This window comes from Phaethon aethereus (assembly GCF_964289735.1).
Source record: "Phaethon aethereus genome assembly, chromosome: 4".
Taxonomy (NCBI): Eukaryota; Metazoa; Chordata; class Aves; order Phaethontiformes; family Phaethontidae; genus Phaethon; species Phaethon aethereus.
In genome coordinates, this window is record NC_138578.1 from 36,977,865 (window position 1) to 36,993,646 (window position 15,782).

Sequence of the window (15,782 nt, forward strand, 5' to 3'; positions counted from 1 at the left end):
ACACAAAATCAGCCTGGTATCACAGCAAAATCATTATAAGACTGCAGTACTGCCAAAATTATTGCTAAAGACATCAACTTCAAAGACAGCTAAAAAAAGAAAAGAATAAACAAATTCCAGGATACGGAGTTTTACTTTAATAGTAACAAAAGGGAGCAAGCAAACAAACAAACAAGAGAGGCCAAATATATGAGGTTTTGCCTTTCTTCTTTCTTTTTAAAACCTGAATGAAACGGTCTCTCTTAGATCCTTAAAAAATTATACAAAAGTAAATCTAAAGGAAAAAGAATTTTCTAGGTTGTGACTTCATTTTCAAATTAAACTTTCGGGGAAAATAATTTTCTACTATCAATGGTGATGGCAGCACATATTGTTTTAAAATATGTTACATTAAGAAGAAGTTCTGTGCTCTGGGAAAGCAGGTCACATTTGTACTGGAGTTTATTTCATCCCCTTGCTCCTACAGCGTCATGCACACAGCGCACTCTCTCCCCCTCAGAAACCCACAGACACACATTAAATTAGTTGGGATTTTCAAAATCCAGAGAACCTTAAAACCCCCCAAAGAACAAGCCGTGGCTGATTTCATTGCGGCTTATGTTTCTTAAGCTCCCCCTGTGCTTACACAACAAAAGCTTTTTTGAAAAGAGCCTCCCAGTTCCCCACTGCCTCACAACTTGTGCAGCCATCAACTGGTGCGATGTTGTTGTACAGTATTACCATATGGTAACATTTTACACTTACTTTGCACAGGCATATAGATCTACACAAAGCAGAAGGCAGGCAGGAATTACCAGGTTTGGTCATTTTAAAAATCCAGCATTACGAAATCTTGTGCTCCAAGTTAAACAATCAGTCTTCAATTTGAGCAATTTTTGCCCCGTACTATTTTTGTGCCATGACCTGGACACTGGATCCTGATGGGGCTACAAAAACTTACTGACCTTTGGTACTAACAGCTCTAAAAAGCTACACTACAGTAACTACAAGTGTAAGCACAGTGGGCCCCAAGAAATCTGAAGTGCTTTCAGTGATTTCATTTCTCAAAATCCTGTAAAATCAAATTTTATTTGATGTCTTCATGAGCAAGAGTAGTAGTACTGCCCACAAAACACTCAAAACAGGAACCAACCTGTTGAAAACTCAGCAAGTGCTGAGTTGGTATATTCAGGTTACCACTCTCTTTCCCCCAAATGTAACTGCAAATTTTAAGGCTTAAATTCTGTGTTGATACATTCTTGAGACTAACGTATTTTCTAATAGTATGCCAAAAAAACAATCTATACAGCATGCACTTATGGTACAATGTACAGCATAAGCATTAACAAAGGGATAATCCTTATCTCAAAGAGTTTATTCTCCTCCATCTGGGAGCATCTTAAGATAACTGAAAATCTTTTCAGAAGAGAACTGCAGACATGTTTTACTGAGTCTACATCCATGTAAGTGCACAGCATCAATCCTACAGAAATGTCAGTCAGCATCGTAGTGATAGAAGTACCAATCTGAAATGTATCCATAAAATTAGCTAATTAATAAAAATGTTGGGAATTTCTTACAGAATCAAACTTGGATAAACTTCTCCCAAGTAACTAGCGATAGGACAAGAGGAAATGGCCTCAAGTTGCGCCGGGGAGGTTTAGATTGGGTATTAGGAAAAATTTCTTCACTGAGAGAGTGGTCAGGCATTGGAACAGGCTGCCCAGGGAGGTGGTGGAGTCGCCATCTCTGGAAGTGTTCAAAAAATGTGTGGATGTGGCACTTCAGGACATGGTTTAGGGGACATGGTGGCGCTGGATTAAGGTTGGACTTGATGATCTTGAAGGTCCTTTCCAACCTAGTGATTCTGTGATTCTGTGATTCTGTGAAATGTCAAAGGCAATAGCCTATCCAAAGATTAATAATGTATCCCTAAGGAAAAAATTAGATGCCTAAATATCTGTGGAGAATGTTTAATATGTAATCCCATTTGTGTACATAAGCGGAGCTAAAGATACCAATATATCTGTAACTTTGATAAGAGTCTATGAGAAAACATAGTTTCACAGAAATTATAGGTCTATTATCAATGCAGCCACACCACAAAGGGACACCTGGGAGAAAAGGCTTTGATAAATCATTACTCTGGTATGGCTGGATATAGCTTCAAAATTCAAAGCCACTACAAAACATAGAAGGAAAAACTGAATGTGTAGTATAACATTGTACTTATTGGGGTTTTACACATTTGAGAACAAAAGGTCATGTAGAAGGTAATGTAGCAGAGGCTGAGTGTGGTCATGTCCAGCAGTTTCTCTGTCTGGGAAGATACATCCAGTTCCTTGGACACTGCATTAAACCAGATGTGTTTGTTTATGACTGCAAAAAAAACAGGGCATACACAAGTTGTTTGTCTCGCATATGTTTAGTCAGACATTAGTTTAAAAACTGCCCTTCCTGTTACCCCTTTCCCAGTACCAGATGTAGGCACAAGCCAGTGGAAGTGGAGCAGACATAAGCATGACAACCTAATTCTCTGCATGAGGGAAGTAGCTGGGGACGGGAATGGGGACGAGGAGACAAAAATACTTTACATGAGACCCACAAGATCAGCGCAGGAGACTGAGACATCTGTCAAGACTGGAAGTTAGTACATTTGCTTTTATTACACCAAATGTTGTTGGTACTGCAACGGTTTTATGCTTAAAGCAGTGCAGCTTGTGAGCACCAGTAAATAGACGTGACAGTGTCCCAATTTTTATTTGAAGTCATATCCAGCAGGAAATGGAGCTAGTAAAGTCTGGCATAACTGCAATGCTTTTTTTTTTTTTTTTAGTGCAAAGGAGAGGAAGAGACAAAACGTAGACCTGTGTCTCTAATGCTGTACTCTCAGTACAGAACAGAACCCCGCTTCTAAACAAAGCACTATTTCGAAGTCCATAGATTTGATCCATCTAGAGTAACCTATGTATCAACGGGAAGCTTGTGGAAGTGAAGAAATAATAGGCACCAAAATGGGTTGCAACATAAGCATCATCCCTCAAAACACGTTCTGCTAACTCTCACTGTCAGATGCTACCATGAAGAGTGAGGCTTTGGGTTGTCTGCTCAAGTTCACCCACATAAAGAAAGCCTAGTTAGAACTTTCTTTACACTACTTAAGTGGGACAGAATGAGGAATAGGAATTGACTTTGTACACAGCACAATTTAATCAGTAATCCACCTACTTTGGTGCATAGTTCCTGCATATACCCTGAAAATCCTAACCAAATCATTATCAAGAGGAATCAGAGATTTTACATCCAAGCATAGCTGGCCAGCACACAGGTCCTTACAAATATCCTTTCTGCATTAGGGTGCATTAGCAGTTACTGTAAATGCTGACAGTTACTACATTTAGTCATGTGCGTTTTAGGATACAACTGTTTAATCTGCTGCACATTTTTTATATATGTATATATAAAATTATGTGTACAAATTTATATAGGAGAGCAGTTCAGTACAAAAAGGCAGGAAGTGTCGGTACATCTTCTGTTGCAATGCTAAATACATCACTGCTGGACATGTTCTCCAGGCATGACATAAACACCTTGCAATTCCACATTCACCAGAGAAGAATGATTGCACCTAAGTGCCAAAGAAATTAAAAAACTCCTGATTTTGTACAGCTTCTTACAGAGGAGTCTCAAAGAGCTTACAACTGATTGAATAAACTGTGATTTATAAGTAGCATTTTTAAATGCATTACTCCTTCTAAAAGAAATGCCCTTTTATACAGATTAGTAATTTTTTTTGTACACTGATAGCAAGGATACTATTTTCTATCAAATTCTATAAAATGTGAACTTTCTTCTACTATATTACTTTTGTAAATAAGGCTTAATTTTATATTTTCACCAGTGGCACATTTCAGCATTTGGCATTCAAGAGTAGCTGCTGGACAAATGTTTTCTTTTTTTTCTTTTTTTTTTTTTATAGCTAATGAGAATGAGTGCTAGAAATGAGATGGAGAGGTGATATAAGATGTGTGAAATCATGAGCAGTAGGGACCGATCATTCACTTTGTCTCCAGGTTCAAAGCAAAGGGGTGATTCCTCATGGAGCAGATAGCTGATCTTGCCACAGTACGCTGTAGGAGATAATACTTGGGAAAAGCTGAGGGCTACGTATGTCTCACAAAAGAAAATCCACTCAGGGTTAAAATTACGCAGAACCCTATATTGCCTGGGATGTCCCTGAGCTGCAAAGAGTTGGAGACTGTTCCATTCCATTAGGGAATGATTCATGTACGTTTGTCCTGTCCTTACACTCATCCCAGGCGTAGGCTTTTAGCGTCTGTGGGAAAAAGGATATGGGGCTAGATGGGATATTGCTCCAACTCAATACACACCCGGCCTCTTAGGTGTAACACCTGTGCCAAGTGAGCTGTGTAAACAAGTGCTTTGTTAGCCAATATCTGTGCCTCCGTACTGTTGACACCTGCAGCAGGATTTGAATAATCAGTTGGATAGAGTGCCCCACTCCTCGCTACAGCAGTGTTCATATCACTTAGCTTTTTACACCGAGTGTGGAGTAGGGATTGCTCAGACGAACAGTATCATTAATGCACTGCAGAACAAGCTTCTCCAAGATATCTACGCACACATTGACCTGAGTCCCATAAAGCTTCTGACTAGGTTCTAAATCAAACTCATGCATTTTAAGAGAGACTCGGTAAATCACTAATGTTTTTTCAGCATGCAATTATCTTGTTTTCAAGAATGAGTTGAGCAGCGAAGTAAAATAAAAAGACTCATTCTGCAGTGTGTCAATCTGTTTGCACAGTAAACTGAAACTTAAGAGATTCCTAATTCATCTATTTCTGAATGCTTTAAAACCTTCCAGGAAAGACTATGCCTTCTGCTGACCTAGCAATTTATGAAAATCTATATGGATGATAAACTGACATTAATATTTGATAAATGAACAGAGAGGCCATACCCAGCCATTTACAGCTTATTAATAATTTGCTCAAGTGTATTATAACACAACTGCTGAAGTCAGCTCTTTGTATAAAGGTGAACACCAGCAAAACCACTACATTTCTGAACTGGAATGCCTTCCATCTAGAGAAGTAGTTCACAGCCATTACTCCAGAAGGTCAGTGGCTATGAATGAACACTTCCTGGCCACTTAACTGAATGTTTATTTGTTATGTTGCATAACTCTACAAACTCAGCAGCCAAAGATATTCTATTCAAGGACTCTATGTTTGCCATGGTGCTCTGAGTAGTCTTCTAGCTAATATTTTAATACAGAGATCTCTGCAAGATGAAGTACATGGTTAAGACTATTAGATATAATTACTCCTCTTCCACTACCCCAAAGCTAGATGTATACATCTAATTACTCTAACAACACCTTTATCATGGATATCTCTTTTCTCATAATGGCTACAGACTGAAGTGTGCAGACAATTTCAGACTTAGCCACACACAAGCCTTCAAACTTTTGCTCTTCCCAGACCCAGCTTGCTGAAGTCAATGAAAAGACTTCCCTGAGAACTGGGTGTCCTGGTTTCAGCCAGGATAGAGCTGGTTTTCTTCGCAGAAGCTAGTGTGAGACTGTGTTTTGGATTTGGGATGAGAAACTGTCAGTAATGTTCTGATGTTTTGCGTTTTTGCTAAGCAGTCAAGGACAATCCAGCTTCTCATGCTGACCTGCCAGTGAGAAGGCTGGGGATGCACGGGGAGCTGGGAGGGGACACGGCCAGGACAGCTGACTCAGGCTGGCCAAAGGGATATTCCCTGTCATACAACGTCATGCCCAGTACATAAACTGGAGTTGGCCGGGGGGCGGGAATCGCTGCGCGGGGATAGGCTGTCGATCGCTGGGTGGTGAGCAATCGCTGTATTGGGCATCACTTGTTCTTGTACATTCCTTTGTTGGTATTGTTATTGTTGTTTCTTTCTCTCTTTCTGTCCTATTAAACTGTGTTTATCTCAACCCATGAGGTTTTTTTTTCTAATTCTCTCCCTCGTCCCACTGCAGGAGGGGAAGTGAGTGAGCGGCTGCGTGGTGCTTAGTTGCCGGCTGGGGCTAAACCACGACACTGGGGAAAAAAAGGTTATTTTCTGCAGTAATTTTTAAAATGTTTTTGTTCTTAATCTTTCCCATAATTTTAAATTCTCAAATAAAAGCCAGATGTTTCCATGTCAGTGTTTTTGATGTTTCTATGTTTCATATGTTCTCTAAGTGATGGGTTTAGTTAGCAAACAGCTGTAGATGTAGTATATGGGTAGGGGAGCGGGGGGTTACTTACATCCGGAGATCTGTTTTTTGCAGGTGTTAGGCACTGAAAATGTAACGCTTGCCACATTTAAGAGTAACTACAAACTAAGAGCAGCAAAAGTCAAAGGCTTCCATCTCCTATTTCTCACATCCTTGCATTTTCAGTATCAGAGCTTCTTACATCTATAAAGCATCCGTTCAGTGTTGGATGCTGGCACTGAATGGACTGCATCAAGGAACAGACTCTCGTTCTTATCAACATTTCAATTATTAAATAGAACTATTTTCCTATTGTTAAAAAGCCAGGGCACCATGATTAGAATTCTTAAGCAAAAGAATATGTAGAAATCCTATTAAAGTTACTTACAATAATGATTAAAATAATATATTTTCATTTATGATTTTTTTCCCTTCAGGTAATCAGCCTAGCACAGGAATCAGCAGACTACTGCACAGATTCAAAGAGATATTTATTAATCTCTGAGACCAGACTATCCATGCTGCTAAAGCTACATATTACATACATAGATTACAAAAAGTTGTGCATAGCCATAAAAAGTGATTTTATAGCCTCAAAGCTATCATAATCTACTGAGAATCTACTGAATGGCTTCTGGAGTGCAAAGGGGTATTTGTTGTGAAGTTAGAAAGAAATAATTGCTACAAAATCATATACCTAACAGATAAATGATGACATTAACTTGTTTCAGACTCAGTATAGTAAGAATTGAATGAACAAATAGTGTTGCATTATAATTATAGGTTAGATGATAACTTTATTTGCTGTAACTGGGGTTTGGTCTCCCTGTTGTCGATTGTATTAGTTTTAAAACACAGTAGCATTCTAAGTCAACAAACAAAATCTAAGTCTTTCCTGCAGCTGACTTCTTCAAATCAGATGCAGTGAAAATTAGACTTGGAAAGCTCAAGAAGTTAACAGAGGAATGCATGGCCTGATTTCATCTAGCTTCTTTTTGTCTTACCTCTAACTAGGATGAGTTAGATTTTTTGCTCTTTGTAACTTATGTGAACCTAATTTGCTGGCTTCATTTCTGATTTCACTAATTGCAGTGTGTTAAAACAGCTTCCTTAATGGACCAGAAAACTGTAAGTTGTCATAACAACGAAATGCATACGGGTCTTTATCATTTGACACCTAATGTATGGTTTTTTTCTCTTCCTTTGCTTTGTCAGAGATGACCCTAAAGCAAATAAACATGTATTTTCTAATAAACCATAAAAGAAAATAAATTTAGAAAAAAGCTGACATGACTGTCACTAATTCATGACAATTTACATTCTCTTCAAGATGTAATTACAGGCACATAACTCATTATACTTTTCATAACAATGTACGTGCAGTACAAAATGAATTACATTTATGCCACAGAGTACCTTACAAGCTACAGCATGCCCTGGCAGTGGAAGCAAATTTAACCTACAAGCCCCAAACATACACAGGATGGACTATGCTGTTAACGTAAAATAAACATCTCCGTTAAATTCAAAATACGAGTTCAGCTGCGAGCTGCCATAGTCACCAAATCTCTTTCTAACTATAAGCTCCGCACAGCCCAGTGAGGGAGAAATACTGTTGTACACAGGAGTCCCTGGAGGATACGAAACACAACGGAGTGTTTCCACCCCATCTAGGTAAAAGGTATGATACAAGGAAAACTCGTGCCAACCTGATGTGCTGAACTATTTCCCTTTAGATCAAGTTTTAGCCTGTTCCATGAGAGAGAGAGAAACAAATACAATATATTGATCACCATTTCAGCTATAAGACTGAAAATCCTGACAACCTGGCAACTCAGGGCTATAATTTTAAGATATATTGTACTAAAGAGAAGCATAACAATGAGCATTGAGAAGCACTGCAATCACCTAAAAAACCTGAAGATAAAATTTGTAATCAGAATTAAACCTACGTTAGCAAGGCAGGTCTATGGCAAAGCTTTATTCCTTAATTCATTCATGGCATTAAGAAAACGGCTTAGAAGAGAGACACTTGGTCACACTCCCCACTCTTAGGTAGAAGAAGTGCAATCATCACAGAGGTGTGCAATCATTACAGAGGTATACATCATCAGATGATAAATCCACTTAAAATTGCCAAGCTGACACTAAAGGAGTGCAGAAATAGGACATAATCATCACCATCACTCAATAGTCCACAGGCATTTGTAATCATGTTGGCCCTTGAGAATGTGATGAAAAGTGTAGTAAGAAAAACAGGAGAAAGCCCAAGGTGCTCTCACTCTTTCCTCCATCTTATCCCCTTTCTAGGTCATACTGAAGATCCTGAGGAAACAGATTCATATCAAGCAGAAAGTTTACTTACCCCACCTGTCCTGACTTCCATTTTACTTTGGAAATAGTTCCAAAGTCTGCAAGTTGAGAAGTGCTGCCACCTTAGAGATCATTCACCTTGATCAGGAACCACAGAATATGTCCCTTGTTCACAACCCTGTAGCCACTGTCCTTTGCAACATGCCATAACGACAACTGCACCACACAAACCCAGCCTCATTCTCTCGTGCAAGACTTGTGCCACCTTTGGGCCTTTGGAAGTGGAAGTTGGCCTTTGGATCGGTGGAAGAAGTTACAGAGTCATTTACTGCTTCTCAAAGAAATGCCATCTATAAGGTGAGTGACCACTCAAAAATAACATACTGTACTTCTACAAGAAGAAACAGGGATGTTGATACATCTGCCAAAATCAAAGCATTACTAAAACGCCTGCTGACATCACATTGCATCACACAAAGAGTGCTTCTGCTGCTTCCACTTTTGTTACTGTGAATTGCCTTGGTCTACAATTTCTCTCCAACTGTGTTGACCTTTTCCTCTCTGTTCCTTCATCTTCTTTTGTTTTGCTTCTTTTTCATCATCCTACCAGTAAACCTTAAATTTTAACAAAGGTGTGTGTGTAACAACCGTAATAAACCAAAAGTTCAGTATCCAAAAATACGATAAATGCAGTTAACATCTTTAAAAATCTACATTATGTATTTCACTGCATACCTTTTCTCTACTTTTTAATGTCCAATAACCCATTACTTTCCCATTGATTTTCCTTTTTCTTAATTTAGAATTTCTCCCATTTGTCTGCTCAGATTTCTGATCTCCACCTGTATTATTTTCCCCAGTGATGCAATCATTACATTGCCACATCTCTTTCTTACATTAGCTGATGCAAACACATTCCACTTATTTTTCAGGATACAGATTCTCCCTTACTGGGCAATCCGCACTAGAAGGGAGAGCCTTTTTGTCAACATACAAAGGCCTGTACATATGTCTGGAATAAAGCAGAGTTTCCAGAAGTGGCTGAAAACTCTGTACCTTCTAACTGCAGAGTTAATTCTTCTAATCAGTGAATTCCTAGAGAGTAGGAGAAATGAGTAAAAGACAGACTTACATGAAAGTTGATCCACTTCATAAACTTAGCCTATATTTTGAGATAGATTTGTGGGGGGTAGGGAGGGAATGAAGATAACCTAAATAATAATGGCAATTGGAGTAAAAGATTTCCTAGAAAGACAGACATTTCCTACGAACAACATGCAGTCAAGAACAGAAGGGAATAAACTGCCCAGTATTTAGTGGCTGGGCAGAGCTACAGCAAAGCACTAGGGCAGAAAGCTCTAGACACACGATCTGTAAAGCGATTGTTCGTCACCAGTCAGTCCCCAAGCAAGGGTTACTAATGAACAGACTTCAGTGATGCACTGCTGCAAGAGCCCCTCTGTTTGCAGAGAGGAAAGACTGGAAGGTTTAGAAGACTTCCAGCTACTATGATTGTCATACGAACACAAAACCAAGCACAAAAGCCAGTCTCAGTGTGATAAACAGCTGTAGTCCTCTTCTGCTGCCCCCCGGCTTGGGGAGCAGAGGAAGTTAAGTGACATGAGCAGCTCTCTTCAGTGTCTTGGTTCATTTCCAGTTCTCCAGGAGCAGCAATAACACAATCCGGGGTTACCTCCTTTTCATGCTAGCTCTTAAGTTCAAGAGCCCAGTGAGAGACCAGACTCATACCACAGACCCTGAAAAATAGCTTGGCCAAACCAAAAACTAGGTTCTTCATTCTTATCACTAGCTGCAACTCCCAGAGCAATGAAAATGAAGCTGCTTGCTTCACAATAGCTTTTCTTGCTCATGATACGTGAGTAAGAGGAAAACAGGGGGAAAGGACTGAAAGAAGATAATTAGATAATTTTTAAAAGCAGGCATGTTTAAAGCTTAAGCCTATTTTACAATGCAGTATGAAATGTGGATATCACTATGATGATCCAGGCTTAACCTGCAAGTAGAAACACCAGCTTCCTTCCCTAGCAGTCCATGGGAAGCTCATCTGCTAGTCCTCCTACACGCGTCTTTTGTGCCTCATTCTCCTTCACCTCCGGCTTTAATTTCCCAGGTTTGATCATTCAGCCACTAGGACCCATTTTTTTCTGCTCTCTAAAAGGAAGGGATTACTGCAGCACATTCATTAGACAATGGGTGATAGCTACAGTACATGACACCTTTGACCTGCTAGAAAATCTGCACTGTTAGGATATCAAAACCTACAATAAAAAAAAAAAACCCCACAACCACCCATTATTTTCTTTAAAACGCTTCGGGAATCCTTCAGGATGCTTCTGTCTGTTTAAATCAAAAGCAAAACATCGCTACTCATCAAATGCAGCCGCGGTACCAGGCTGTGGCAGTGCACCCCGACGGCTTCTGCCCCGCTGCGTTTCAGCACCACGGACGCCGGCGGCGCGCCCAAGCCCGCGGCTGCTGTACGGCCCCTCGCTCCTCCCAGGGAGAAGGTGAACTTTTAAAATTCCGTCATTAACTTTCTCTTGGGCTTTGCTGGGGCCACCGGAGCAGGATACCCTTTTTTCTTTTTTTTTTTTTTTTCCCCGGGGGGCGGAGTAAAAAGAAAGGGCAGTGATTGGATTTTCTTCTCAGTTTGGGATACGAAATAAAAAAGCCCTATGAGCTCAACTTTCCCAAACTTTTTATGGATGGATTTGTATTAGACCTAAGCAAATGATGTACTTTTTGAGCTCAGAGTGCAATTAAAAAAAAGAGAGAGAGAGAGGATAACGCTTTTTGTTGAAAAGAATGATTGTTCGACCCAAAACATCATCAATGGCTCCTGATTTAAAAAAAAAAAAAAAAAAAAAAAGGAATAAAATTAAATAGACCCGCCTGGAGATAAAGACAGAATGATTTTTCTTCAACACCACTGAGAAAACACATTTCAATTCTCCCTAGGTCTCCTCTTTAAGCACAGTTTCCCCCCCAGATCCATAGAAGCTTCTACACAAACTCTGAAACATTTGTACCTCCACCTAGGATCAACCGTTGTGAGTCTCCTACTGGTGGAAAGACTTTGCTCAGTTCAAATGTATAAACTCTGAAATGTCCTTCCAAGCTAAAAGCAAAAGGGCTGTCTGGCAACTCCTGGCCTTGGCAAAGCCTCCATTCAACCTCACTTGCAAAGAATAAAATGGTTTTTCACAGACAAGTAGACCATTTTCTCTATTTGCATCAATCAGTTTCTCTGAAGGCAGAATGAATGGATTGCCTTCATCACCTGAGAGCTCTTTTTAACTTCAGGTCCCTCTGGGTTACCTTGTCTGGCCTTCTCTCTGCCTTGGTGTGGGTCACACTGAACCCTCCAAGACAGGTCTTACCGATCGTACCCTGAGGACCACCTCAAGTCCTCAAAAGTTATCACAGGCGCCTGAACTCCCTCTGGCACGTAACGAGAGCCGATACCCGGTTCCCTCGGAAGAGCTGAGCTTCCGTGCTCGTCTTCCATGCTACTAGCTTTATGGGGTAAGGAATGTATATTTTAAGGGCCCTTGGGAAGACCACCGTATTACGAATGCGCCAATCAAACCGAGCTCCACCGACCGCACCCCGGCGTTCGTTCCGAGCGCTAAACAGCGGCGACAAGCAGGGCCAAGCGCTGCATTTCAGGGCAGCAGCCCAAAAGGCAAGGGAGCTGCCACAAGGCCCCGGGCCGCGCCAGCCCCGAGCCGCTCGCCCCTCCCGGGCCAGGCACCCGCCGGCGGGCAGCCGGGGCGTCGCCACCGCCTCCTTCGCGGCGCGGCGGGCCCGCCGGGCCGGCACGGCTGCCCGCGGCGGGGCGGGGGCTCACCTGCAAGAGGCAGCGGCCGGGCGCGGCGTGCTCGGGCAGGCGGCCGCGGTAGACCTGCCGCTCGAAGCGGGGCTCGTTGTCGTTGGCGTCCTCCACGCGGACGCTGAGGCGGCAGGCGGTGGCGCGCGGCGGGCGCCCGCCGTCCCGCGCCACCACGCGCAGCTCCAGCGCCGCCTGCCGCTCCCGGTCCAGGCGGGCGCGGGTGCTGACGGCGCCGCTCCGCGCGTCGATGCGCAGCAGGGCCAGGGCGGCCGGCTCGCCCTCCAGCGCGTACCGCACCTCGGCGTTGGGCGAGCCCGGCTCGTCGGCGTCCCAGGCGCTGAGGCGGAGCACAGCGGTGCCGGGGGCGGCGGCCTCGGAGACGGCGGCGCGGTAGTGGGGCTGCGGAAAGGCGGGCGCCTCGTCGTTGAGGTCGGCGACGCGCAGCAGCAGCGGCTCCTCGGCGGAGAGCGGCGGCGCGCCGCCGTCCGTGGCCACCAGCCGCAGCTCGTAGAGGTCGCGGCTCTCGCGGTCCAGCGACCCCGCCACGCAGAGGAAGAAGACGCCGGCGCCGGCCGGCCGCAGCGCGAAGGCGCCGTCGCCGCCCAGCAAGGCCAGCGCGATGCCACCGCCGCCGCCCTCCGCCGCCTCGTCGCCCTCGTCGGCGTCCGAGACAGAGACGCGGGCCACGTAGTCGCCGGGCCGCGCCCCCTCGGAGACCCGCGGGCCACCGCTCTCGGTGAGGTAGAGCAGGCGGATGGCGGGGCGGTTGTCGTTCACGTCCAGCACGGCCACGGAGACGAGGGCGCTGGAGACCTCGGGCTGGGCGCCGCCGTCCCGCGCCTCCACGACCAGGCGGTGCAGCGCCCGCGCCTCGCGGTCCAGCCGGCGGCGGAGGCGCAGCACGCCGCTGCGCTCCTCCACCGCGAAGTAGCCGTCGGGGTCGCTCTGCCGGCGGTTGATGGCGTAGCGCACCTCCCCGTTGGCGCCCAGGTCGGGGTCGGTGGCCCGCAGGCGGCAGACGGTAGTGCCCGGCGGCGCGTCCTCCCGCACCCGCGCCCGGTACTCGCCGCGGCTGAAAGAGGGCGCGTTGTCGTTCTCGTCCAGCACCCGCACCGACACCCGCAGCCGGCCGCGGCGCCGGGGGCTGCCGCCGTCCCACGCCTCCACCACCAGCCGGTGCACCTCCGCCCGCTCCCGGTCCAGCCGCCGCAGCAGCACCAGCTCCAGCGGCTCCGGCCGCCCGTAGCGCAGCTGGAAGAGCGGCGGCTCCCCCGCCGCGCCGCCGTCCTCCAGCAGCGCGTAGCCCTGCGTGCCGAAGCGGCCGGCGTCGGGGTCGCGGGCGGCCGGGAGGCGGAAGGCGGTGCCGGGCGGGCTGAGCTCGGAGACGTTGAGCTGCAGGCAGTCCCGCGGGAAACGCGGCGGGTGGTCGTTCACGTCCGTGACCGCGATCTCCACCTGCACCACCTCGCCGCGCAGCGTGGCAGCCGCGAAGCTGTAGCGCGCCCGCCGCTCCCGGTCCAGCCGCCGCGCCGTGCGGATGATGCCCGTCTCCGGCTGGACGTGAAAGTCCGCCAGCACCGCCGACTCGCCGCTCCCCTCCGACAGCAGGAAGCCCCCCGGCGGCCCCACGCTCGCCGGCAGCCCCGCGCGGATGTCCCCCACCAGCGTCTCGGCCGGCAGCCCCTCGTCCACGGCCAGGCTCAGGTTATACACCGGCGCCGCGCCGCTGCCCGCAGCCCACAGCCACAGCGGCACCAGCAGCGCCAGCGCCCGCCCCGTCGGGGGACCGCCGCCTCGCCCGCCCCGGCACCTGCCGCCCCGCAGCCGCCGCGCCATGCTCCGCCGCTAAGCCAGCATGGCCAGCAGCCTGCACCGCGCCGCTCCGCGCCGCTCCCCGCCGCCGGGCAGGTGGCCTCGCCCCGCCGCCGCGGGAGGAAATCCTGCACGCCGCCGCCGGTGTCGGGAAGGACAAGCCCGAGCGAGGGGGCGGGGAGGGCGGCTCCCCGCCGCCACCGCCCCACGCAGCCCCCGCCCCGCCGGGCCCCGCCGCCTCCCGCAGCGCTGCCGGGGGATGTCTGTCCCCCACGCGCGGACATGTCGCGCAGAGGTCTTCGCCGAAACGGATTCTTCGGGGCAGAGGCTGGCCGAGCTGCTGGTGGGGCGAAGCGGTGACTAGCGCACGGGCTGCCTCTAGATGCAGAGGCATGCCTCCTGAAGGAGCAGAATGTCAATGAGACGGAAATCTGCCAGGATAAGCGGGCTTGCTCAATTCAGCAAGGGTTTTTCTTGCCTTAATATTCTGGTACTCCTTTTCCATGAAAAGGCTTGCTCGTTATCCTAGCATTAGGTCAGTAGATAGCGCTCAGCACGACAGGGAAGCGTTTACCAGAAATAAGCTTTAAGTAGAAACTTCCATCACCTTCAGCGAGACCAGAATTTCCTTCCTTTTTCACCATTCCTGACTCCCATATCTAACTGGGAGTGGTCTAAGGATGAATTAGTGTTTCTTTGGTGCCACTGAGAATATACAGCAGCATATAAATGCTAAGTACCAGCCATCCATCTTTCCGTGCAAGCTAAGGACAATACTTCAGTTACCAGATTCTTGCTGTTCCTGCTGGCCCTTTACCAAACTAAATTTCACCTTTCTGGCCAAGAGTCTGCCAGCCGGTCAAATAAAATACACTCACCCTAGAACTAACGAGTAACACCAGGGCAAAGACAATAAAGTAGCAGGAGGAGTTACTGTAGCTCAATCCTCTCCTAAGAAGGGGCACTTGGGAAGGCAGCTGTTTTGCTATTTTCCACTTTTCCAAGCTGCGGAAGAACTAAGTACCAAAGTACCAAGAACGAAGAACTCAAGTACCGCTGCCAGATCATCCATTCCCCAAGGAGGCGGCAAAGCCACTGCAACAGCCCCTGATGTATCCACACAGGGGAGGAGAAGGGGAAGGGGAGGGTTGTTTCCAACACTGTTAGGACCTCACAACTCCACATATCCAGGTAAAAGGAAGAATTAGGTTCTAAAATAAGTTTACAAGTCTGCATGCAGAGGAGAGAAGACACAGGAGATCGTGTCCACTGCATCTGACTTGCTCCCTTACGTAGAGAGGCAGGGCTGAGCAAAAGCTAGGTTTTGTCAGACCTTCTTAGGCACATTCTGAGAAAGCCTCTGTGTATTTATATACTGTGATAATTACAAGCATAGAAGCAAGAAGGAAAGGCTGAGGCCCTTGCCAGTTTCATTCATATTCATTGAGAAAACACATGGATCCTCCCCAAGTCACAGATGTTCAATATGAAAATGCCTGAAATCCATCGAATCACAGCAAGTTTGGAAAAACAGCCATGTCCCATGCAGCCTATGCAGTCACTAAGAAAACATGT

General features: G+C 46.2%; 1 protein-coding gene across 1 annotated transcript in view; it reads right to left on the reverse strand.

The window, feature by feature from the left end:
* Positions 1-14,231, reverse strand: part of DCHS2 (dachsous cadherin-related 2) — a gene marked incomplete at both ends in the record, with an annotated part of 120,882 nt that extends 106,651 nt beyond the window's left edge. Inside the window, one exon of the mRNA XM_081999463.1 lies at positions 12,414-14,231. Coding sequence (XP_081855589.1) covers positions 12,414-14,231 — 1,818 coding nt within the window. The remainder of the gene's footprint in view (positions 1-12,413) is intronic.
* Positions 14,232-15,782: the final 1,551 nt, after the last annotated feature.